The sequence below is a fragment of the Galeopterus variegatus genome, unplaced genomic scaffold (assembly GCF_000696425.1).
Source record: "Galeopterus variegatus unplaced genomic scaffold, G_variegatus-3.0.2 Scaffold1955, whole genome shotgun sequence".
Taxonomy (NCBI): domain Eukaryota; kingdom Metazoa; phylum Chordata; class Mammalia; order Dermoptera; family Cynocephalidae; genus Galeopterus; species Galeopterus variegatus.
Genome location: NW_007728066.1, coordinates 224,879 through 246,138, shown reverse-complemented (window position 1 = coordinate 246,138; position 21,260 = coordinate 224,879). Strand labels below are relative to the sequence as shown.

General features: G+C 51.9%; 4 protein-coding genes across 4 annotated transcripts; 3 read left to right on the top strand and 1 right to left on the bottom strand.

Moving 5' to 3' along the window:
• Window positions 1-745: 745 nt before the first annotated feature.
• VTN (vitronectin) lies at window positions 746-3,665 on the top strand. Its single transcript, XM_008579794.1, has 8 exons — window positions 746-809; window positions 903-1,022; window positions 1,100-1,477; window positions 1,557-1,696; window positions 1,944-2,100; window positions 2,287-2,439; window positions 2,909-3,247; window positions 3,484-3,665. The coding sequence occupies exons 1-8, from the start codon at window positions 746-748 to the stop codon at window positions 3,594-3,596; spliced, it is 1,464 nt and encodes a 487-aa protein (XP_008578016.1). The 3' UTR covers window positions 3,597-3,665.
• A 1,332-nt stretch (window positions 3,666-4,997) lies between these two features.
• On the top strand, window positions 4,998-5,902 carry SEBOX (SEBOX homeobox). Its single transcript, XM_008579795.1, has 3 exons — window positions 4,998-5,028; window positions 5,194-5,354; window positions 5,522-5,902. Exons 1-3 carry the CDS (start codon window positions 4,998-5,000, stop codon window positions 5,900-5,902), a joined length of 573 nt encoding a protein of 190 aa, XP_008578017.1.
• Window positions 5,903-8,414: 2,512 nt separating this feature from the next.
• Window positions 8,415-12,487, bottom strand: TMEM199 (transmembrane protein 199). Its single transcript, XM_008579796.1, has 6 exons — window positions 12,259-12,487; window positions 11,175-11,248; window positions 10,775-10,864; window positions 10,105-10,147; window positions 9,786-9,898; window positions 8,415-9,485 (listed from the first exon to the last, which is right to left on the bottom strand). The coding sequence occupies exons 1-6, from the start codon at window positions 12,467-12,469 to the stop codon at window positions 9,390-9,392; spliced, it is 627 nt and encodes a 208-aa protein (XP_008578018.1). The 5' UTR covers window positions 12,470-12,487; the 3' UTR covers window positions 8,415-9,389.
• POLDIP2 (polymerase (DNA-directed), delta interacting protein 2) lies at window positions 12,468-21,169 on the top strand. The gene is made up of 12 exons (XM_008579799.1): window positions 12,468-12,520; window positions 12,885-13,004; window positions 14,376-14,457; window positions 15,322-15,419; window positions 16,116-16,212; window positions 16,387-16,462; window positions 16,667-16,774; window positions 17,224-17,360; window positions 18,176-18,202; window positions 18,410-18,535; window positions 19,597-19,676; window positions 20,166-21,169. The coding sequence occupies exons 1-12, from the start codon at window positions 12,468-12,470 to the stop codon at window positions 20,278-20,280; spliced, it is 1,119 nt and encodes a 372-aa protein (XP_008578021.1). The 3' UTR covers window positions 20,281-21,169.
• The last annotated feature ends 91 nt before the right edge of the window (window positions 21,170-21,260 follow it).

Here is a 21,260-nt window from a genome sequence, read left to right as displayed (position 1 = left end):
GGCGGTGTGGCCTGCCCAGGATGGGTGAATTAGTGAAAGACGCAGGAATCAAATCTGGTCCAGTCGGTTCATATTTACCCAGTTCCTGTGCTGTGAAGACAGGTTTGGGAAGATCGATGTATCCAAGAGAAGAACTAAGTGAAACTTTGTTCTTTTACGGTAAGAGCGAAAATTTCTCCAGAGTTCATCTCTCCTCCCACTCCTCTTTCAATGCACTAAATACACAATGGGTGGATGAGCACCCAGCTAGGAATGTGCCTGATGAACAAATCATGGATCAGTAACCCTCAACGGAAAATGAGTTTGGGGCTACTCCAGGCTCTGGGCATCTTGTCTGTTCTTCACCCCACGAGGCAAGGTATTGTTAGTCCCATTTTACTGAAAAGAAAACTAAGGCACAGGGAGGTAAAGCAGTTGTCTGGTGAGTGACAGCATGGGCCTTCCAGACCCACCATACTATACCCCCTCCTGATGACCTTATGACCCTGAGCTTGGCAAGGGTCCTATCTCCCTGCTCTCCCAGGCCCAGGGTTCCGGGAATGTGACCCTTTGCTACATCAGGCTCTGGAGTTGGAACTGGGGGCTGGGCTGGAGGTTGAGCAAACAGAGCAGCAGAAAGGGCAGCTGCTCTTCTCTAGTTCCCGCCCTCTCTGTCTCCGCCTCTCCTTCCCTTCCTTGGGCATCAGGCGGAGACCTCAGGGAGCTCAGAGACCAGCTTGCCAGGCCCTCAGCTGGAGGCCCCGCCATGGCACCATTGAGACCTCTTCTCATGCTGGCCCTGCTGGTGTGGGTTGCTCTGGCTGACCAAGGTGTGTGAGGGTATTAGTAGCCATCTGGGCCAATGTAGGGTGGGCGAGGGTGGCCTGGGCTTAGCTGTGCCAACTGACACCCTTTCCCCATAGAGTCGTGCAAGGGCCGCTGCACTGAGGGCTTCAATGCTGACAAGAAGTGTCAGTGCGACGAGCTCTGCTCTTACTACCAGAGCTGCTGCGCTGACTACATGGCCGAGTGCAAGCCACAAGGTGTGTTCAGAGCCCGGGTGGGTGGGCCTGGAGTCCCCCTGCAGTTGGAGTCTTGCTACCACCCACTCTGCCTGCAGTGACTCGTGGGGATGTGTTCACTCTGCCGGAAGATGAGTACGGGGTCTATGACTACCATGAGGAGACCAAAGACAACGCCAGTGTCCATGCACATCCAGAGGGCTCCAGCCTGAGACCTGATCTGCAGGCCCGACCCGAAGAGAATCCTGAGCTGAACCCTGAGAAGGAGATCACAAGGACTGAGGCGGACACACCAGGGTCCGAGGGGGGGACCCGAGTGACTGAGGGGGTGACTTCAGGGTCTGAGGGGGTGGGTCTGAGGCCGGAGACCACTGATCACGGGACCTCCACATCCCCAGCAGAGGAGGAGCTTTGCAGTGGGAAGCCCTTTGATGCCTTCACCGACCTCAAGAATGGTTCCCTCTTTGCCTTCCGAGGTGACTCCAGGGGCAGGTCTGGGGGGTGTGGGTCTGTCCCAGGGGCACTGGCTCCCTCACACAGCCTCCCCCATTCTAGGGCAGTACTGCTATGAGCTGGATGAAAGTGCAGTGAGGCCTGGGTACCCCAAGCTCATCCGAGACGTCTGGGGTGTCGAGGGCCCCATTGATGCCGCCTTCACTCGCATCAACTGTCAGGGGAAGACCTACCTATTCAAGGTGCCAGGCACTGTGGATCAGGGTAGAGGGTGTCTAGGGAGGGGTTGAGAGCTGTTGTGCCCAGGGCCAGGGTGGACAGGAAGGCCAGATTGGGGCCCTGTGTTAGGTACCTGGCTGGGGCTCTGTGAGGACAGGGTAGTCCAAGGCTCCAGGTCCTGGGAAGAAAGCCTGGAGCTGTGGATGGCTGCCTTAGGGCAGGAGTGCCCACAGCTGCCTCCTCACTCCTTTTCACCTCCCTACCCCTTAGGGTAGTCAGTACTGGCGCTTTGAGGATGGTGTCCTGGACCCTGATTACCCCCGAAACATCTCTGAAGGCTTTGGTGGCATCCCGGACAATGTGGACGCAGCTTTGGCCCTTCCTGCCCATAGCTACAGTGGCCGGGAGCGGGTCTACTTCTTCAAAGGTACTCAAGTGGTGGGTGGGAGAATGGGCAAGCAGTGGAGCAGTCTTGGTTTCTTTCCACACTTCACTGGGGTCAGGCCACAGCTTATGTCCACCCCCATGCTGGGAGCTCCCAACTTCAACAGCCCCTGGGCTCTCCAGCTTTGCTTAGGCCCACCCTCCTGATGCCAGCCACCCTGCTCCCCAGGGAAACAGTACTGGGAGTACGAATTCCAGCAGCAACCCACTCAGGAGGAGTGTGAAGGCAGCTCCCCGTCGGCCGTGTTTGAGCACTTTGCCCTGCTGCAGCGGGACAGCTGGGAGGACATCTTCGAGCTGCTCTTCTGGGGCAGACCCTCTGGTATGGAGGGAGGGCAAGTCTTGTTTTCCCCCCTCAAAAGGGCTGGAATCCCCCAGGTAGGGGTAGAGCTGGACTGGCTGGAGGGGACTGTGATTGTGGAGTTATTGATCAAGAGCTGTTTGGTCAGGCCAGACTTTGCTTCTGTTGACCTTTGGGGGAGGCTTGGCTCCAACTGGATCCCACACCTTGGACTTTGCCTAGCACAGCCAAGGGCACAGCCAGCAGAGGGAGGGGTCTGTGGCTGAGGGGCTTGGGGAGGCCTGGGGGGTGGGGTGGAGACACCAGGGTTAGGGTGGAGGGAGGGCAGGGGAAAGAGCATTGGACAGGGAGTCAGAAGCCTGGGGGATGGGCTCTGCCATTAGTTGTTTTGTGTCCTTGGGCAGGGCTCAGAGGATGACCACTGAAGGCCCTGCTGGAGAGGACAGGGCCAGGGCCCCAAGGCCCCACATTAACCCCTTCCCTGCCATAGGTGGTGCCAGACAGCCCAAGTTCATCAGCCGGGATTGGCATGGTGTGCCTGGGCAAGTGGATGCGGCCATGGCAGGCCGCATCTACATCTCAGGCATGGCACCCCACTCCTCCTGGCCCAAGAAGCAAAAGTCTAGGCGTCGCAGCCGCAAACGCTACCGTTCATACCGTGGCCGTGGCCATGGCCACAGCCAGAACTCCCGCCGGCCATCTCGTTTGTCCTGGCTGTTCTCCAGTGAGGAGAGCGGGCTGGGATTCCACAACACAGATGCCTATGGGATGGACCGGCTTGTGCCTGCCACCTGCGAACCCATCCAGAGTGTCTACTTCTTCTCGGGAGGTGGGAGCCCCTGCCACCCCTGAAGTTAGTCTAGCTTGGGCCTTCCCTGCTGTCCCTGTTCCCCATGGGTTGAACACAGCCTACAGGCAGTGACCCCAGAGAGCCAGGCCAGGAGTCCTTAGCTGCACTGTGGATCTTCACTTTCCCTTCTGGGAGAGACCCATGTCTTTCTCCTCAGGGCATGAGTAGGCAGGGCCAGGCACCTCTCACACACGCTCTTCCATCCTTTCTTCCAGACAATTACTACCGAGTCAACCTTCGCACACGGCGAGTGGACACCGTGAACCCTCCCTACCCACGCTCCATTGCCCAGTACTGGCTGGGCTGCCCAGCCTCTGGCCACAAGTAGGAGTCAGAGCCCACACAGCTGGGCTCCTCCAACCTCCTCCTTCCAGCCCAATAAAGGTCTTTTGGTCCTAAGTTTAAGACTACTGTCCTGACTGGGGTGGACAGGTCCCTGCCTAAGTAAAGGAGGGAAAGCTGGGCTGTCAGGATGGGTCGAGTGGGGGCAACAGAGAAGAGCCTCGCTGTGTCCAGCCCATGTTGGGCTCAGGCCTCTCCCAGAACCAGAAAAGCTGTGAGCTGGGGAGGGCCTCAGAAGAGCTGCCCCTCCTCCTGAGCTAAGCAGTCCCTGACAACGCACCAGCAGCTACACAGGTGCTTGGACCTCTCTGATGACGGCAGAAGTTACCAAGCCACCTCTCCGTGGGCAAGGCTTGCTTTGCCACTTGGAGTTGACTAGGATCTTGGAGGAGGGAGAAGGGGTAAGAGGTAGTGGGGTTCTAGCTCAGCTTTTCTGTCCATCCTGAGTCTGAAATCCAATTAGCTCAGGCTCCTGAACACCTGGGGAACCAGTCATTGTCCCCCCACTCCACAAAGCCCACTCCTAAGGTGGGCCTTTCTTTGAGGTCTCTGTCTTGGGTCTGGGGCGGGGGGGACAGCAAGGTCAGGAGAGATATGGAAGGGCAGGAACTGAAGGGAAATTCAAATGCACCCCCTTTTAGAAAGGTGGCCCAGAGACTTCCAAGGAAGAAAACACTGTAAAAATAAATATTTTTCTTAAATCTGCTCAATTGCACCTGTGGAACCTCCTCTGATTCCAGGTTCCTGGACTCCAGGAAGCTCATGTGGCTTTTGAGGGGCCAGAGAGAAAGGGTTAGATGCAGCCAAAGCTCAAAAGCAGATCTGAGGGACATCTGGTGGTGACATCTGTTCCCCAGCCCTGCTGAGAGCAGGTGGCTCCTCTGCTATCCCCCTATCCTCCTTTACATCCTGCCCAGCTTCACTAGCTCAGTCCTTATTTGTATAGGACTCCACCCACTCTCCCCTGAAGGCAGCCAGGACCAGGGCACTGAGGACGGCAGTTGAAACCCTGGGAGCATTGGAGAGACAGATCTCTTTAGTTTTCTGGAAGGAGCCCAGGGAGAATTTTCATGAAGTACAGGATTTCAGGCACTGATTGCCAGAGTTTGAGGTTTGAGGAGGAAGGTTGGGACCAGCTTCCTTTGTGAGGCCTTGGAGGGGCAGGGGCCACAAAACTTGCCCCACCCTACCCCAGTAAGCCCCAACCCTACCCCTGGCCTCCCCTCTTTCCCCCAGGACTCCTCCGCCTTGCTCAAGCTGGACTCTAAACCTCTCCCTCCTGGAGGCGGAGCCAGCTACTCTGAGCAGGATAAAACCCTAAATGGAGGGGTGTGATGTGGCTACAGCCCTGGCATGGTCGTCTGGCTCCTCACCCTCTGCCAGCTCCATGGCCAGCCCTGTGGATACCTCTCCAGCAGGTGGTCTGATGGGGAAGGGGTGGGCAGGGTGAGGAATGTGGTGCAGGGTGGGAAGGGGAAAGGTTTGTGAGGGGCAAGTAGGGGCTTCAGGGTCTGTTGAGGGCTTTGAGGCTGGGGGGAGGCTTTTGCAGGGAGTCTTGGCTTGACCCCCATTCTGGCCCACAGGCCGTGCCAGTGGGTTGGGTCCCCACCGGAGAAAGCGCACCACCTTCAGCAGAGGACAGCTGCTGGAGTTGGAGAGGGTGTTTGCAGCACGGCCCTATCCTGACATTGGCACCCGTGAGCACCTGGCCCAAGTCACCAGCCTTCCTGAGGCCAAGATACAGGTGAGCTGTATATACTCTCTCAGGACAGGGTACTCTCACTCAGCCATCTTCTGGGCTCTACCCACAGTCCCTTCTCTTTGGGTATCCTGCCTTCAGGGTCTGTTTTCCTTGTCTCTGGGGGGAAAGGGTGCTGGAACCAGAACAGACCCCTTCTTCTTTCTTATCAGGTGTGGTTCCAGAACCGCCGGGCCAAAAGAATCAAGAACAGGAAGCCAGGAGGCCTCAGCCCCAGGCCTGAGGCCCCCAAGAGCTCCTGTTCTCTTCCAGACACCCTCCAGCAGCCCTGGGAGCCCCGAGTGCTGGGCCAGCACCCGCCCTCCACCAGCACCCTTCAGCGCGCCTCAGCATGCCGACATGCCTCCTGTCCAGCTCCTAGCTTGGGCCCAGGGCAGGGCTGGCCAGGGGCTAAAGCTGCAACCCCAAGGGGACCAGCCAGGGCTTCAGGAGTCCACCCTTCTTTGGAGCGAGGTGCTCCCCAGACCTCACTCAGCAGCCTGTCTGACCTCATCTATGCCTCGGCCATTGTCACCAACGTGGATCACTCCTAATCTAGGTCCAGAATTTGCAAGACCCTTCCTCTGGCTCCTGCAGCCCACCCTGCCCCTCCTAGGACTGAACACATCAAATGTGGATTCCCTGCCCCCTCCTTTTATACAAGGGAGTTCTCTTACAGGAGGGAGTTTAGCTCAGGGATCCCTCCCTTCCACTGGCCATCAGGCCAGCCTAGATGCAGGTTCTATGCAGTGACTGGGGCCTGGCGCCTGCTGCCAAGCACCCTAGTTCCTCCTGGGGCATATGCCCATTGTCTTGGCAGGAGGTATCTTCAGAAGGATGAGGTAGTGGGCCTTGCCTTCCACCTCTCCTGCCAGGCCTGGTCCCCAATTCTTCTCACCTTGACAACCTCCTCCCTCTGAGGGGGCAGCCACCTGTCTCCTGAGGGCCTTTCAGACCATTGCCTAACTGCTAAGTGAGCTAGGAGCGGAGAGTGCTGCTTCTAATCTAGATGCTGGAGGCCTACCCTTTTATGTTGCAGGGCCCCCTCTCCTGACCTCCTACCACCTGGACAAATTAATCAGAACTGTGGATCTGAAGAGGGAGTGATATTAAAGTAATAAAGTAGAAATAGGAGCCCGGGGCTTATGTTGATTTAATTTTCCCAAAGATCAGCTTGGCTGCCCTCTCAGACAACCTGGCAGATTTGAGGTGGAGGGGGGTGCAACAGCACTGGGTTTTGGTATCACTGTCATCTGTAATACCAACTAATCTCCAAATAAAACCCAAACTCTGTACCTTAATCTGGATTGTTGTGTGCTGCAAATGAATGGGGACAAGGGCTGTTTGCTTTGGAAATTTATCTCCATCACCTAATCCCTAAATAGGGCCAGGTTCCACAGATTCTGGGTGGGAGGTATTACCAGGCTTCTGCTAGGATTAGTTAGAGGGATAGTTAATTGGAAGGCTTAGGACTCTGACTGACAGGCCCTGGGAGAAGGAAGCCTCCACTGGCACCCCCTGTTCCTGGTCCCACAGATTCCAGGACATTCCAGTTGCCTCCACTTCTGGAGCTGCTCGGCTTCAGAGGGAAAAGCATGGATTGGTGTGCACTGGATTCAAATCCTGACTGTTATGTACCCATGGCAACTGTCTGAAACTCTATGTGCCTGAAAAGTGTGGATGATAGATAATACTTGTTTCCTCTCCACTTGGGTAATGAGAAATAATGTAAGTAAAGAGCTTCACTTGGTGTGTGACACACTGTGAAAACTCAATAAATGTTAGTTGCCTCTCCCTCTCCAGGGAACTGGGAAGGCCTTTGAGGAACTGGGAAGGCCTCAAATTCTTATTCCTCTGACCTGCCAAGCACTTCCTGGACCAGAGTGCACTGGAGAAAGCATGGTATGGTGAAACAGAGGAAGCGGCTGAGAGAAGACAGAGCTCCCTTCTTTGTGCCAAGAACTAGAGGACAGGCCACCTCATGGCTGTTTCTTTTTTTTTTTCTTTTTGTCTTTTTTACTGACTGGCAACGGGATCGCAACCCTCGGTGTCGCGCCCGTACCGGGGACCGGCAACCGGCAACGGGATCGCAACCCTTGGTGTCGCGCCCGCACCTTGCTCAGCCAGTGAGCGGGAACCGGTCTCCACATGGGATCCAAACCCTGGGCGGGAGCGCTACCGCGCTCCCAAGCGGCGCACTCTCTAGTGCGCCACCGGGCCGGCCCCTCATGGCTGTTTCTAACTCTGCCTTTGCACAGTGGCCATTTCCTCATTACTCACTGGGCAGGAACTAGGTCTTTTCCCTCCATCCCCAGAAGCTAGCACAGTGCCTGGCCCATAAAGCAGCTCTCAGTAAGTGCGCAAGGCCACAAAAGCCTATTTGCTTTTGAGTAGGGGGTTGGGAACTGGTGGAGATCCCATCCTAACAAATGGTGAGGGGAGGACAGAATGACTCCAATTTCATCATGAGATACCCTTGGGTCAGAATCTGTTGGAGGAGGCCTGTTCTTTATCTAACATTTTGAAGTCTTCCAACCTACATCCAGGTTCCTGGGGGATATGGAAGCTTAAGGATATGTGGACAGCCTGGCCCACAGACTGCAGACACAGGTAAGTACAGCCATGAATCTCCACAAAGCTTCAGTGTAGCTTTTTTTTTTTTTTCCCCTGACCGGTAAGGGGATTGCAACCCTCGGCACGGTGTTGTCTGCACCATGCACAGCCAGTGATAGGGTCCAAACCCGTGGCCTTGGCACTACCAGCGCCTCACTCTCCCGAGTGAGCCACGGGGCCGGCCCTTCACTGTAGCTTTTAAAACCAATCTTAATCAGATCAGGTCACAAAGAACACTGTAAAATGCCACCTATATTTTCTTCTCACAGTGGATACTTCCCCTAACTCACAGAGAAAATGCCTACTGAGCCAATTAGTACATAATTTATAAGAAAAGTACTTTTGGGGAAACAACAACAAAAAAGACCACAGGAGTGTGTACAGTGAATAAACAGAAAGATAGAGTCCAACATTAGGAGCAGACCCTGAATAATTCTCAGAACTCCAGAAATCTTTGTACTTTGTGTTATTTGTCATAGGCTTTGAAATAAGAGTACACCAGATACAATAAATATTTATTGGATAAATAACTAAGACAGCTTACCCATTGAAAGGCAGCTGGATAGATGCTCACGGGATAGAAGACTAATTATCTTTTAATTGTAATAAATTTCTGTAAACCACGGAAAACACACACACAAAAACTAAAGATGATACCCTTTTAAGTGCCTAATACAGATTCTACCATCACATTGATAATCTATGTTCTCAGAAGCTTAACATTACACAGAGACTACAGGACAACACAGGAGTCTGGCTCCACTTAACAGAGGAAGGACCACAGCTGGTCATCTGATCTCTCTCAATCTATTTTGTCTTCTGGAAAAGGGGCCTAACAACATTTCCTTTTCCAAAAAAATAGATGCCTTGCTTGCAGTTCCACCATCCCATACCAACCGATCTTTCTCTTATGTGATGTCTGTTCTCTGATCAGTCCCTCTTCCAGCACAAACTGCAAAAAAAGGATCCTTTCTGCTTTCTTGGAGGTTTCTGATCTCAATTACAGGTCTGCATCAAAGATGTGTGGACAAAGGATGGCAATCAATTTGTGCCCTTGGATAAGTTCAAGGGAGTATGGTCTACTTACGGGAAGGCCCAGATTCCATTTACTAGCGATGGAAAAACCTCAGCCCCAGCAATGCCCAGAATGGACTGGAGAAGTCAGATGAGCAGCACGTTGGGGAGAAGGTACTGACAGACCAGTTCTTTCAGTTTTAAAGATGTGTTCTTGTCTGAATCTCCTCCATTGCTCCCTTTGGAAATTCACAGAGGATGGGCTCCAGGTGGGAAGCAGATGGCCTGGCTGTTCCTCTGAGTAACTAGACTGAGTACAAAGAGCCTGATGGGTTGACTGTGAGAGTCAGTGATTTGCAGTTGGGAGCCTGGAGCCCCCAAGACCTACTCCAGACTTTGATGATGAAGCACCAGTTATAACTCTCCCAACTCGCCTTCCATCGCCCGCACCATGACATACAGCTCGGCCAGACCCACCACTGAGGCGACGATCAATGCAGCCAGCACCCGCTGGGGAAGGGAAGAACGAGGCTGAGGGCATGCAGACTAACACCCAACTCTGCAGTCCCCAGAACTTCTAATGAGGATGGATAACCCCCAACCCAACCCCTAAGTTGGTGGAGGAGAAGAAAAGAGGATCTGGCATTTTTGGGGGTTATCACCCACTTCCCTAACTGTTGGAGAGCTCAAATGCCCTCCTTGTTTACTGCATAAATATCAGTTCAATATCTAACCCGTGCAAGGCACTTTCATCACTTTCCCACTAATACCCCCACCTGGGGTGACTTGCTCTGCCCAGTGCCTACTCACCGAGGCTATTTCTGTGAAGATATACTGGCTTCCAAGGTAAGTGCAGACGAAGGCAGCTGCCACCGTGACAATGAAGTTGAAGATGGTGATGACCAGAGCCTTCACTGACCTCACTTTGGGGAGGAGCCCAGAGAAGAAACCTTTTGGTCAGCATTCTCCAAGAGGCCCTCTAATCTCATGACTGCCTCCCCCATCAACTGGGTTCCCCTCAAATAGCAAGCCTGAATAGCTCAGCCTTTAACCCAGGCCACTGCGGTGAGAAGGAACACCAACTCATTCTAGGGAGAGGTATTAGCAGCCAGGTTTCCTAGTATCTCACCTTGCTTTCCCAGGTCATTGAGAGTTCCACCATGCCTTGAATCCTGGGAAAAAGGAAAAGCAGATGATTTCAGAATGGAAGCAGCTCAGAGGTAGCCCAGAGTTCACCCATTTTTAGTACGGCCTCAGCCCTCCCTATTCCCCAATCCATTAACTCTATCTTCTCCATGGATTCTTTTGTTTAGGACCGGTTTTAACTATTTTCTGGACCACAGAGCAAGCATTTCGGAGAGAGGACATAGGCTCCCAGTACCCACCTACTCCTCTCCTGTTCCAGAGCATAAGCATGCCAAAGAATAGTAAACAGCCCTTTCAGAAGAAAGGCTCCAAGGTTTATCTCTACAACGTTTAAGAATAGCTCACCATCTAAGGCCAGAGTCTAAGTGAATGAGTTGAGAATTGTATTTAGTTTGTATGTAGCACCGAGCTCCTATGATTCCTTAATAGTACACAAACAAAGGGCCGGCCCATGGCTCACTTGGGAGAGTGCGGTGCTGATAACACTAAGGCCACAGGTTCGGATCCCTATATAGGGATGGCTGGTTAACTCACTTGGGAGAGCGTGATGCTGACAACACCAAGTCAAAGGTTAAGATCCCCTTACCAGTCATCTTTAAAAAAAAGGGGGGGGGGGCGCTACTCAGTCCATGTATTGAAGAACAGGCTGTTACCTGACAGGTGACATTGCGGGTGATCCGCTTATATTCCTCATTGGCCAGCTGTATCTTAATCTTCTCTAGCCGGGCAACCAGCTCTGGGTTCTGAAGCAGAAAAATCAAATGAGAAGCACATGATGTTCCCAGCTTGCTAGACAGTATGTTACAATCACTGGTTCTAGAGGGCAAAGCACTGCTAAGGGTGCCAGGAGAACCATATACCTCCAGTGCTTTTTTTTGGATCTCAGTTTTCCAAGCTGTCAAATAGGGAGGACAATATCTGGTACCCCCATCCCAGATCCCAAAGATCTAATAGACAAAATTTCAAGCCAAAAACTTGATTCATAAATTTGACGTATCACGAATAAGTCCAACTCGGCCAATACCTACTCTCATAAATATATCCCTTACATACCCGGGGAGGCTTCACAACCTCTGGGAGATAGATTTCACTGCCTTCTAGGAGCTCATGAAGGTACAGTGTAGAATCTGGGAAGAAAAGGTATCCACAAACTTAGTTATCTATAGAGTTGAAGTTGAAGGATTAAGATCACAGAAGGGTCTAGCCCATCTCTCTACCAAAATGAAACATGGCCATCATTATATAATCCATCTACAGGATCATTTTCAATTGATAGGAACCTAGGACAACATAAGTATCTCATAGTGCTGCAGGGCTGACTTTGTCATCTCTCAATTATCCTACTAATGTTACAATGAACACACAAGCCATCTACATTTACTTTTGGGTTAGGTCATTTCTGTGGCCACAACAGATCTGCCCTCAATAGGTTTAAGCCACAGTGATGCTAAATACTGAGAACACTATACTGATAATCTCTAAGTCCCTTTTTAGTTCTAGTAATTGAACACTCTACCCTTTGCACTTCTTGCTAGGCTACTTTGATTGTGGCAAAATACCTTACACGCTAGTTTATCCTATTCCCTCTTTTTACAGATAAAGGAACTAGGCCCGGGGAGGAAAAATGACTCCTTCGAGGAGAGTTAGCGACAGAACTAGGATTTGAACGCAGATGCTACTCCCAGTCCAGATCTTTCAACACAGCTTTCCATATCCTATCTCAAAAAATAAGTATCGGATTTCACCACTCTTGCTTTTAAGATGAAAAGAAATCCATATTTGCAAACAGGACAAACTCGCTATGCTAAGTTCTTTCCTTATGTGGCTAAAAAGGAAGAAACCGAACCTGTAAGATGGCATTGGGTTATAACCTGAACTTCCTCAAGGGTCAGGTGGACCTACGTGTGCCTGGAAGTGAAGAGGGGGACTCAAGAGAGCAGAAACTGCACAAGTTTTGTCATCCACGAGGAGTTCCCACGGGATTTAAGAAAGGAGCGGGTGGCCCTAGGGTTTATGAGGTGACACTCGATTGGACAGATGAGTGCTCCGCGGGCGAAGAAGAGTGATGGAAAAAGACCTTAGGAGGGAGTAGATCGGGAAACACGGAGGCGACCCCGGACCAGAGCCTGGGGCTCACCCCTTTCTCTCAGGTGCTGATGCAGACCCCGGATCAGACGGAAGGAAACCAAGCGTCGGGGGCCACTGGGGCTATCGCCGCCCGTGTGCTTCTTCCCCAGCACGGCCTCGAGCTCGGCCCGCAGCTTTCGGGGTAGCTGCTCTGGCTCCAGCTCCCCGCCAGGCCCCAAAGCGCGCACCAGTCGCTCGCCCGCGAGCAAGAAGGACGCCATGTCTAGCCGACTCTTCAATCAGGTGACCTCGAACTCGGACTTCCGCTCGCCGTGCGCCGGAAGTAGCTGGGGGCTTGCGGGGCCGAGGGCCGAGGGGGCGGGGACGCGCGCGGGGCAGTGTGGGGCGGGGGCGGGGAGCCGCCCGGCCGCGGGTCGGGCTCTGTGTCAGCAGAGGAAATTCTGTGTCAGGGAAATTCTAAAAAGGTTTATGAATTCAGAAGTGTTTGAGGCACATTTGGGAGAAAAATGTCTTATTTGTGATGATTTGTTAAGAATATTGAAGTATGGTATGTTCAGTGGATTCTAAGATAATCCCTTTATTTGATTTATCAGTTAGGAATATATTCAGCAGGAAGTAACACAAATATCAATTCTCAGTGGCTTAAGCAAACAAGGGCTTGTTTTTCTTATGCAGATTGAGGTGGTCCCGGTCGCTGACCGGGGCTCGGGGGCCGAGGCCGCTGTGTGCGGCGGGTGGAGCCCGGGCCTTCCCGCCAGCGGCGACTACGACGACGCGGAGGCACCTCTCGTCCCGGTGAGGGACAACGAGGGGGCGCAGGGTCCCGTCCCGGAGCCCAGGGAGCGTGTTCCCCGCCAGTGAGGAGGCCGGGAGGCGGGGCCGGCGCCGGGTGACTGGAGGGCCCTTCCCTGCGCTGCCCGGGACGGGTGCCAGGAGCAGGGAAGGGAGCGCGGCCCAGAGCCCTGGCTGTGCAGGGCTGGCGCTGAGGGGGAGCTAGTAACCCTCCCCGAGCGGAACCTACTGCCCCGGCTGGGGTCCCCAGCACCGCTGTTGGTGGGCAGCCTTTCATTTAGCTCTAGGGCCTTTGACTTGAATGCCCAGCCTCTAAATTGGGTCAGGGCCTCTCTCAGAAAGATGCTAGAGGTGGGAAACAAGACTCTTGAGCGTGGGCCCTCGTGGATTCCAGGTTTCACTGCGACCTTGGAAAGACCTGTTTTCTCTCTGACTTGGGCAAGGGGGTTTGAGGCCGTGGGGATGGTGTGAACAGTGTCTCTGTGGACGGGATAGGCAGATCAAATTGGGGCCAGGAATCAGTGGGAGGAAGCATAAGGTTCACATCTCCAAAATAGTAAAAATAACAGTTCTTTGAAGGGCCCCAAGAAAGAGCAGCCCTGTTCAGACAGGTATCTGACAGAGCTGACCTTTTAGTGGCTGAGATTAAACACTGCTATTGGGGAGAAAGATGAAAATCCGTTGCAATTCAAGACCCCTGTGATGTGGATCTGAACAAAAATAATATTCAGGGACTAGGTTTATGTAAAGCAGGGGGTACAGTAGGAAATCTAGAGATGATTAAGCCCTTCAAGAGCAGTGTAAGGTCTATAGAGGGGGATATGGGCAGGGAATTATAATCCACAACAAATATTTTTGGAGCACTTTTTATGCATTATTCTCTGAGGGGCAGCACAAGTGAATCAGATACAGGTGTTGCTGTCAGGGAACTTAGAGTCTATGGAGATAAGACACAGTCACAAATAACTGAAAATCAAAGTGGGAAGGACAGTTAAAATGCTGTGGGAGATCAGAAGGGTGGGTTAGGAAAGAAATGGGGGCAATGGGTAAGCGGGGTATGAGGGCTTGATATGAGGAATGCCGAATGAAGAGAGAAGAAAATGATCTGGGAGTAATCATACCTAACACTGGGAGACTGGGGAGTTTTTTTTTTTACTGAGGAGGGGCTGTGGCTGGATCTCAAAGGAGGAAAGGCAACAGCTCTGTGATGTGGTGGCTTGGCAAAGCCCTCACCTGCTGTAGACGGCCACACTGCCCCAGCCCTTCTCTGCTGTCATTGCGCTGGCCCTCTGTATCCTCGTGGCTTTTTCTGATGGATAAGTACCATTACTGTCTCAGCTTTTCAGTTGCTTGTTTTTTTTCCTTCCTACTCAGAAACCGACCAGAGGGCAAAGTGTTAGAGACGGTTGGTGTGTTTGAGGTGCCAAAACAGAACGGAAAATATGAGACTGGGCAGGTGAGTATAGGGCTGGGTCGTCGTTTGTTTTCATGGAGTGCTTCACTTCTTAAAGGAGTCAGATTTGGTCGCAGGCCTGAATGGTATGGTTCTCTATTCATTCTACCTTGATGTTTGGTGCCAGACCAGAATCACAAATTTTTAAGATGGGATTTCTGTTTTCTTGGATTTGAATGCGTTTAATGTGTCAGTGGGTTCTCTTTCCAAGTTAGTGTGGCCGGGGATGGTCTGGACTATAGGGAAGAGAAAGCCAAGTTGCTGAAGATTCTTCTAACATAGTGAGTGGTGCGAAGCCAGTGGAGGGAGCTTTCAGAAAAGTACACCTTTGATGCTTTATCATGGTAAAACTAATAACAGTGTGGTAAAATCTGGGCGTGAGGCTCTTTTTCTGCATCATCTTTGTTCCAGGTCCACTGGGATAGATTTAGGCCCCTTGTAAGTAAAGAAGACTTTTCGTTTATTCTGTATATAGTTTTTTGGTTTGCCTACAGTGGACCAGGCTTTGTTCACTAGGGTTAAATCAGAAAGTAAGGTGGACCTGATTCCAGCCTTCATGGAGTTTACAGTCTAGAAAGGAATTAGTGATGTGCAAATGGTCAATGGCTATACACTGTGCTAAATTTTGGGGAGGTCAAGGAAGGTTTCCTGGAGGCCAAGGCTGTGACCTAAAGGATGAGTAGAATTAGCCAGGTAAAGAGGGATAAGAGTGTTCCAGAGTTGGTCTGGGCTGATCACGGATTTCAAGGGAAAAGGTGGCAAGACCTTGTGCTGGAGTTGCCTTCACCTCTGCTGCTTTGTAGTTTGGGGCCCACCTGGATGGATTTGGTAGACTGCAGACTCACTGAAGCCTCTCTTTCCTCCCAGCTTTTCCTACATAGTGTTTTTGGCTACCGAGGTGTCGTCCTCTTTCCCTGGCAGGCCAGACTGTATGACCGGGATGTGGCTTCTGCAGCTCCGGAAAAGTAAGTTTCCCTGTCGTGTCTCGCAGTGTTCTCAGGAAGAGGCCTGGCTCATGGCAGGCATATGTAATTGGGGTCCCTGGGGTGAAGACAGCATCCTCCTGGGCCTTAGAAGCAGCCCCAGAGTACTTCTCTGGCACTAACATCCATGGAGACAAAAGTGTTGAGTGCCAGGGACAGTCTTAAGACAGAGCGTCCCTTTAGGCCTTCCCAGAATGCTCTCCCAGACTACTCTCAGTTTTCATTGTAATACCCCAGAGGGCATTTGGGGGACCAGTCTTCTTGATTTCTTGATGTTCAGTTGGAATCTTTCCCTTCATCTCACATCATTACTAGAGAACATTAAAAAAGAAAAGGTCCAGCTCCACTAAATGATTGCAGACAGCCCCTGGGATGTGAGAAGAGGAGGGTACACTGGGCCCTGAGGACCAAGGTGGCAATTTGATTTTCTCAACCCTTCTTCCCAGAGGCATCCAGAGAGTAAGACAAATGATGACTCTGTGCCATGGGTCCCCCATGCTCCATTGTTTGCCTCTGACTGAGCAGCTGGGCTGGGGTGTTGCTGAGCAGGTGCCCAGCCAGTGCGAATGCCCCTTCCAATCAGGGACCAGTCTGCTTAGATGAGGAGGTGGTAGGGAGTTGAGTCAGGCACAGCTTCCATTTCTCTCAGGGTGATCTTGGGTTTATCACACCCCACAGAACAGAGAACCCTGCTGGCCATGGCTCTAAGGAGGTGAAAGGCAAAACTCACACTTACTATCAGGTGCTGATTGATGCCCGTGACTGCCCACATATAGTAAGTAAGCAAGATGCCTGGGCCTGGAGGGCCTCTCCACAGGAGGGAAAGGCCTGTGCCCCAATGAGGACGAGGGAGGGAGAGGGGTTAAACAGAGCCCAGATTAGCCTTGGGCCCCATGGCCTTGGGACTGGACTGTGGCTAAGAAAGCCCCTGACTCACTTCTTGTCTTAGTCTCAGAGATCTCAGACAGAAGCTGTGACCTTCCTGGCTAACCACGATGACAGCCGGGCCCTTTATGCCATCCCAGGTAAGTAGTTAGCATCTGAATGGTGCCTGTCAAGACTCAGGGAAAGGATTCTAATGTCCTGTCATCTGCTGGGAGGGATTATGATGCCGAGAGGTATGGTGCTAGGGTCGTCCCACACTGGGACAGGGCCAGGAAATGTTTCTTCTCAGCCCCGTTTTTCTCCTCTTCTGTGTGGGTTTCAGTGTCTTTTCCTCTCTGTGCCAGGCCTGGACTATGTCAGCCATGAAGACATCCTCCCCTATACCTCCACTGATCAGGTTCCCATCCAACATGAGCTCTTTGAAAGATTTCTTCTGTATGACCAGACAAAAGGTAATCTCTCTCAAGAAGGGAGCTGGAATGGGAGAGCCCTTTCTTCAAAGAGAATATCATAGAAATAATTCCAAAGCTCTCCTTCTGCAACCCTTTTCAGCCTCCTATTAGACCTGTCAGGTTGATGGCTATCATCTCCTTACAGATATGGAAACTGAGGCTCAGGGATGATGAAAAGTGACTCAAGGTTGCTAGCTAGGAGCAGAGCGAGGTCTGAAAACCAGGGCCCTTAACTCCCAGTTCAGTTCTCTTCCCACGATATTGCCTACTTCTTCAGGGCTTACTCTTGTGAGCAGCTTGCCTTTTTCCAGCCTGTATGTTTGCTTCATGTGTTGGTGTCCTGTTTGCCTGGGGCCCCCACTGGGAACAGTTTTCTAGGAGGGGCAGTTGGAGAGTGGGTACAACGCCCTGGACTGTGGCCTGGACTAACCAGTTGTCTGTTGCCCTAGCACCCCCTTTTGTGGCTCGAGAGACTCTACGGGCCTGGCAAGAGAAGAATCACCCCTGGCTGGAGCTTTCCGATGTCCACCGGGAGACAACGGAGAACATCCGTGTCACCGTCATCCCCTTCTACATGGGCATGAGGGTATATGTCCAGCCTGGGCCCCTTCCTATAGGGCTAGGCTTCAGACTGTGTTTGGTGTGCCCAGTGTGACTGTTGGGGTGGTGTCTAAATTTAAATCATGTCCCTGTGGTTCTGCTCCCAAGTGCTGCATGATGGGTGGGGTCGAGCTTCTTGGCAGTGGCTGGCACCAAGGCCTAGAGCAGGAAAACCTACAGGTCCCAGGAAGGAGTCTTCTGTGCTGACTCTTCCTTCTTCCCTCCTGCTCAAAGGGAGCCATTTATGAAGTTTATGAAGAATATACACATACTTGTTCAAAACTGTAGGCTGAGCTTCACACTTCCCATACACACATTTATTAAGCTGCTTCTTGTCTGTCTATAAGCTAGGCCCTGGGGATACAGCTATAGATGAAATACTGTCCCTGTCTTCCAGGAGCTCATGGTAGTGGGGGAGGCTAACATATAACATACAAAGTATTGCAGTAGGAGAGGGATGTGGGAGGCGGAGAAGGACAGGGGCCTGGGCCAGCTGTGATGGGGGCGGGGCTGACAAGGAGGGTTGTGAGAAAAGTAAGAGCCCTGCAGCTGGTTTCTGCTGGCATCCAGCTCTGTAGCCAATCTTGACAGGATGGGGAGGAGGGAGGTCAGGCATGGACACAAGGGAGGCTGCCTCCCTGTGGCCTTGTTGGCCATAGTTCAGTCATCGTCATCATCCCACTGAAATAGGTTGGTCTGTTTCTGCAGCCTTCCTGGAACACATCTCCATTGGAGAGATGTTGATTGGAATAGACTTGGTCTTGCCCTCAGGAACTTAAATTCTTTGTGTTTTTCCTCCAGGAAGCCCAGAATTCCCATGTCTACTGGGTGAGTGTTTCCCTCAGGAGAGGAGGGGCGCTCAGGAGGTGTGCCTGGGGGTCAGGTGGGGAGATTTACCTGGGGTGGGATTTACCTGGGGTGAGGGTGGAGCCTGGGTCAGCCTTTGCTGCCTTTTGCTCTCTGCAGAATTCGGGGTTAGTTAGCCCAAGGTCTATTCTTTCTCAAACATGGACTCTGTCCCCCACACCCCCACAGTGGCGCTACTGTATCCGCTTGGAGAACCTCGACAGTGATGTGGTACAGCTCCGAGAGCGGCACTGGAGGATATTCAGCCTCTCTGGCACCTTGGAGACAGTGCGAGGCCGAGGGGTGGTAGGCAGGGTGAGCATCATTGGGCCAAGAATGTCCAGTTTCTGGTCCTGCCTAGCAGGTCTGGGGGCTTAGTGCATGGTTTCCTCCTTCTCTCTGGTTACAGATAGAGGCTCACCATGTGAACATATTGGGTTGTTTTGGGTTAGAAATCTTATAACAACCCTGTGAGATAAGTTCCTTACAATGCATTTCACAGATGAAGAGAGACTGAAATGTTAAGTAACTAGACCATGGTTCCATAGCTAGTAGTGGCAGGGTCTGGATTTAAATCTAGGTGAATATGAAATCAGAGCCTGTGTAGTTTTCATTGACTGGCATAATGTCTTTTAAAACCCTGAAACTGAGTGCCCTTAGGTGGGGCACGCACCCCTACCATTCCCAAGTGTCTTGCCTCTGTCTCTTCACACTGTACATCTTCCGCTGGTCTTCAAAGAGTTTTGATTTTGCAATTGCTGCCTACCACACTCTGTCTCCTGAGAAATAGTCACAAGTAGTACTGGTGCCTAGGGCCACATTCAACAAGCATTTATCCAAGGCAGCAGGGAGTTGGAGAAGCAGGGAGGTAAAGTGAATACGAACAGGGCTTTGAAGTTAAATAGTCTGGCTTCAAATTCCAGCTGTGTTACTTACTCACTGCATAACTTTGGGCAAGCTATTTAACCAAAATCTGTTAGTGCTAAAATCACACCTATTACCTTTTGATTGCTTAGGAGAATTAAATCAGCAAGGTTTTGCAGAATACCTGCCATGGTGCCTGGCACTTAGCACTCATGAATGAACACTGGAAGGAATATTTAGAGTAAGTCCTGTGCCCAGTGTCTTTGCCTGGTGCCCTCAGGCATTAAGTCTGAGATGATCTTTCAGAGTCAAAATAAAAGGCTCAGGCCAATGGCCATGCTGTGGGATGAGTTACTGCAGGCAGTCATTGCAGGAGTGCATGCTGCAGTGGTTGCTGGGGTGTGGGCTGGGGGCATCCAGTCCTGGTGAATGGGCAGTCAGCTTGTGGCCCTGGAGTTCAGAGAACGTGTCCCTGGGGCTTGGCCTAATCCATCTTGCCTGAACCCTTACAGGAACCAGTGTTATCCAAGGAGCAGCCTGCATTCCAGTATAGTAGCCATGTCTCCCTGCAAGCTTCTAGTGGGCACATGTGGTAAGTGAGCGTGTGCTGGGGCAGGTCAGAAAAGTGAGAGCTCATAGCAAGTTCATAGCTTGCATTTAACTCTGGGCTACGTTAAGTCCTGAGGTGGAAACTTATCTGCTGTTCATTGTTGTGTGGGACTTAGGTCTGGTTCTTTATGACTGTTTCCCAGTTCCCTATGGTTTGTGGACTGAGGACTTACGTCAAAGAGGTCCAGTGATTTGATGCTGCACTGAATTGCTCATGTGGTTGGGTTTTTTCCCCTGGTGTTTCACTCCTTAACCTTGGAAAGTACACTTGGGTAGCTTATGCAGTGTGCATCTAAATGCCAGAATCTGGACAGCTGTGTTTCTTCTTTTCATGTAGGGCCAAGAGGGGCTTGAGGGGCTCTGGACCAGACATCTTGTCATGAGCTCTGGAGCTGAGGGGATGGGGCTGTCCAGATCCTCAGGAGGGCCTCAGCCCTGCCTCCCTCTAAGCCAGCTTCTCTCTGACCCACAGGGGCACGTTCCGCTTTGAGAGACCTGATGGCTCCCACTTTGATGTCCGGATCCCTCCCTTCTCCCTGGAAAGCAATAAAGATGAGAAGACACCACCCTCAGGCCTTCACTGGTAGGCCAGCTGCGACCCTGAGGGCCCAGGTGCAGCCCCTGAGAAGAACAGCTCTCATCCAACAATTGCTGCAGAACTCTTTCTCTCCCCATCACGGGCCACAATGGGTCTCTTAATCAGTTGTGCCACTTGATTGTGGGGTTCTTTTTTTGGGGGGTGGTATAACTGTTTTCTTCAGAAGACCCATATAGGACTCATCCAAGGCTGCCTTCCTCATTAGCCCTGCCTACATCGTGTTCAGCTGCTGCAGGCCTGGAGGAGTTTCCTGGCCTGTCACACAAGTTGTCTGGAATATGAGGTCAATAAACCAGTGCACGCTTGGCCACCCTCACCATCTGTGCTCCCATGGTCTCAGGCTCCCTGTCTGAACCATTGGGGGCCTTTGTTTTCTGTGCTCCCCTTCCAGGGAGCTGCCCCTCTGCTAGGGTGTGTGTGTTTCCCTCTGAGGCTGGAGGCTGGATGGACATCTCCCAGGGTCACTGTGCCTCTCAGCTGGTGGAGTGGACTCTTGTTCTCTTTTTTACTCTCTGCCAAGTGCACAGAGGGACGCCAGGGTTGGAGTGGTCCGGCTCCTGGCACTGACCAAACATTGGGATCTCTGGCCCCCAGGCCTGAGAGAGGAGTGAGGCAAGCCAGTCGGGTTTCCTCTGGTCTTGCCAGCCATGAGCATGAGTCAGTCAAGCATCCAGACCACAAATGCAGGAATTCAGCTGAGCAGCAGCTTTAGGTATGGACAGTGACTAAACCTGAGCTTCTTTCAGATCTCCAACAGCCAGAGATGAATTGTGCTGCATTTTGCCCCAGTTCTTAGGATTCTTTCTTGCCCATCACTGCAGTGATTGTTAGAAGTCATTTTTTTCTTGAATTAATATTAAATCTCAGTTCCAGCCCTTGTTAGTGTTGTCCTTAATCCTCCACCAGGGGGAGCTTGGGTTGCAGGGCAACTGAGTACAGCGTCTTATGACTTAGCCAGAACAGAGGTCA

Coding starts and splice junctions, on each gene's coding strand:
- VTN (XM_008579794.1), top strand. CDS start 746: ATGGCACCATTGAGACCTCTTCTCATGCTGGCCCTGCTGGTGTGGGTT. Junction 1,478..1,556: donor TTCCCTCTTTGCCTTCCGAG/GTGACTCCAGGG, acceptor CCCCCATTCTAG/GGCAGTACTGCTATGAGCTG. Junction 2,440..2,908: donor CTTCTGGGGCAGACCCTCTG/GTATGGAGGGAG, acceptor TCCCTGCCATAG/GTGGTGCCAGACAGCCCAAG.
- SEBOX (XM_008579795.1), top strand. CDS start 4,998: ATGGCCAGCCCTGTGGATACCTCTCCAGCAG. Junction 5,029..5,193: donor TGTGGATACCTCTCCAGCAG/GTGGTCTGATGG, acceptor TCTGGCCCACAG/GCCGTGCCAGTGGGTTGGGT. Junction 5,355..5,521: donor TTCCTGAGGCCAAGATACAG/GTGAGCTGTATA, acceptor CTTTCTTATCAG/GTGTGGTTCCAGAACCGCCG.
- POLDIP2 (XM_008579799.1), top strand. CDS start 12,468: ATGTCTAGCCGACTCTTCAATCAGGTGACCTCGAACTCGGACTTCCGC. Junction 17,361..18,175: donor CCTTCTACATGGGCATGAGG/GTATATGTCCAG, acceptor TTTTTCCTCCAG/GAAGCCCAGAATTCCCATGT. Junction 18,203..18,409: donor AGAATTCCCATGTCTACTGG/GTGAGTGTTTCC, acceptor ACACCCCCACAG/TGGCGCTACTGTATCCGCTT.
- TMEM199 (XM_008579796.1), bottom strand. CDS start 12,469: ATGGCGTCCTTCTTGCTCGCGGGCGAGCGACTGGTGCGCGCTTTGGGG. Junction 11,249..12,258: donor TCAGCACCTGAGAGAAAGGG/GTGAGCCCCAGG, acceptor TTTTCTTCCCAG/ATTCTACACTGTACCTTCAT. Junction 9,899..10,104: donor CAATGACCTGGGAAAGCAAG/GTGAGATACTAG, acceptor TCCTCCCCAAAG/TGAGGTCAGTGAAGGCTCTG.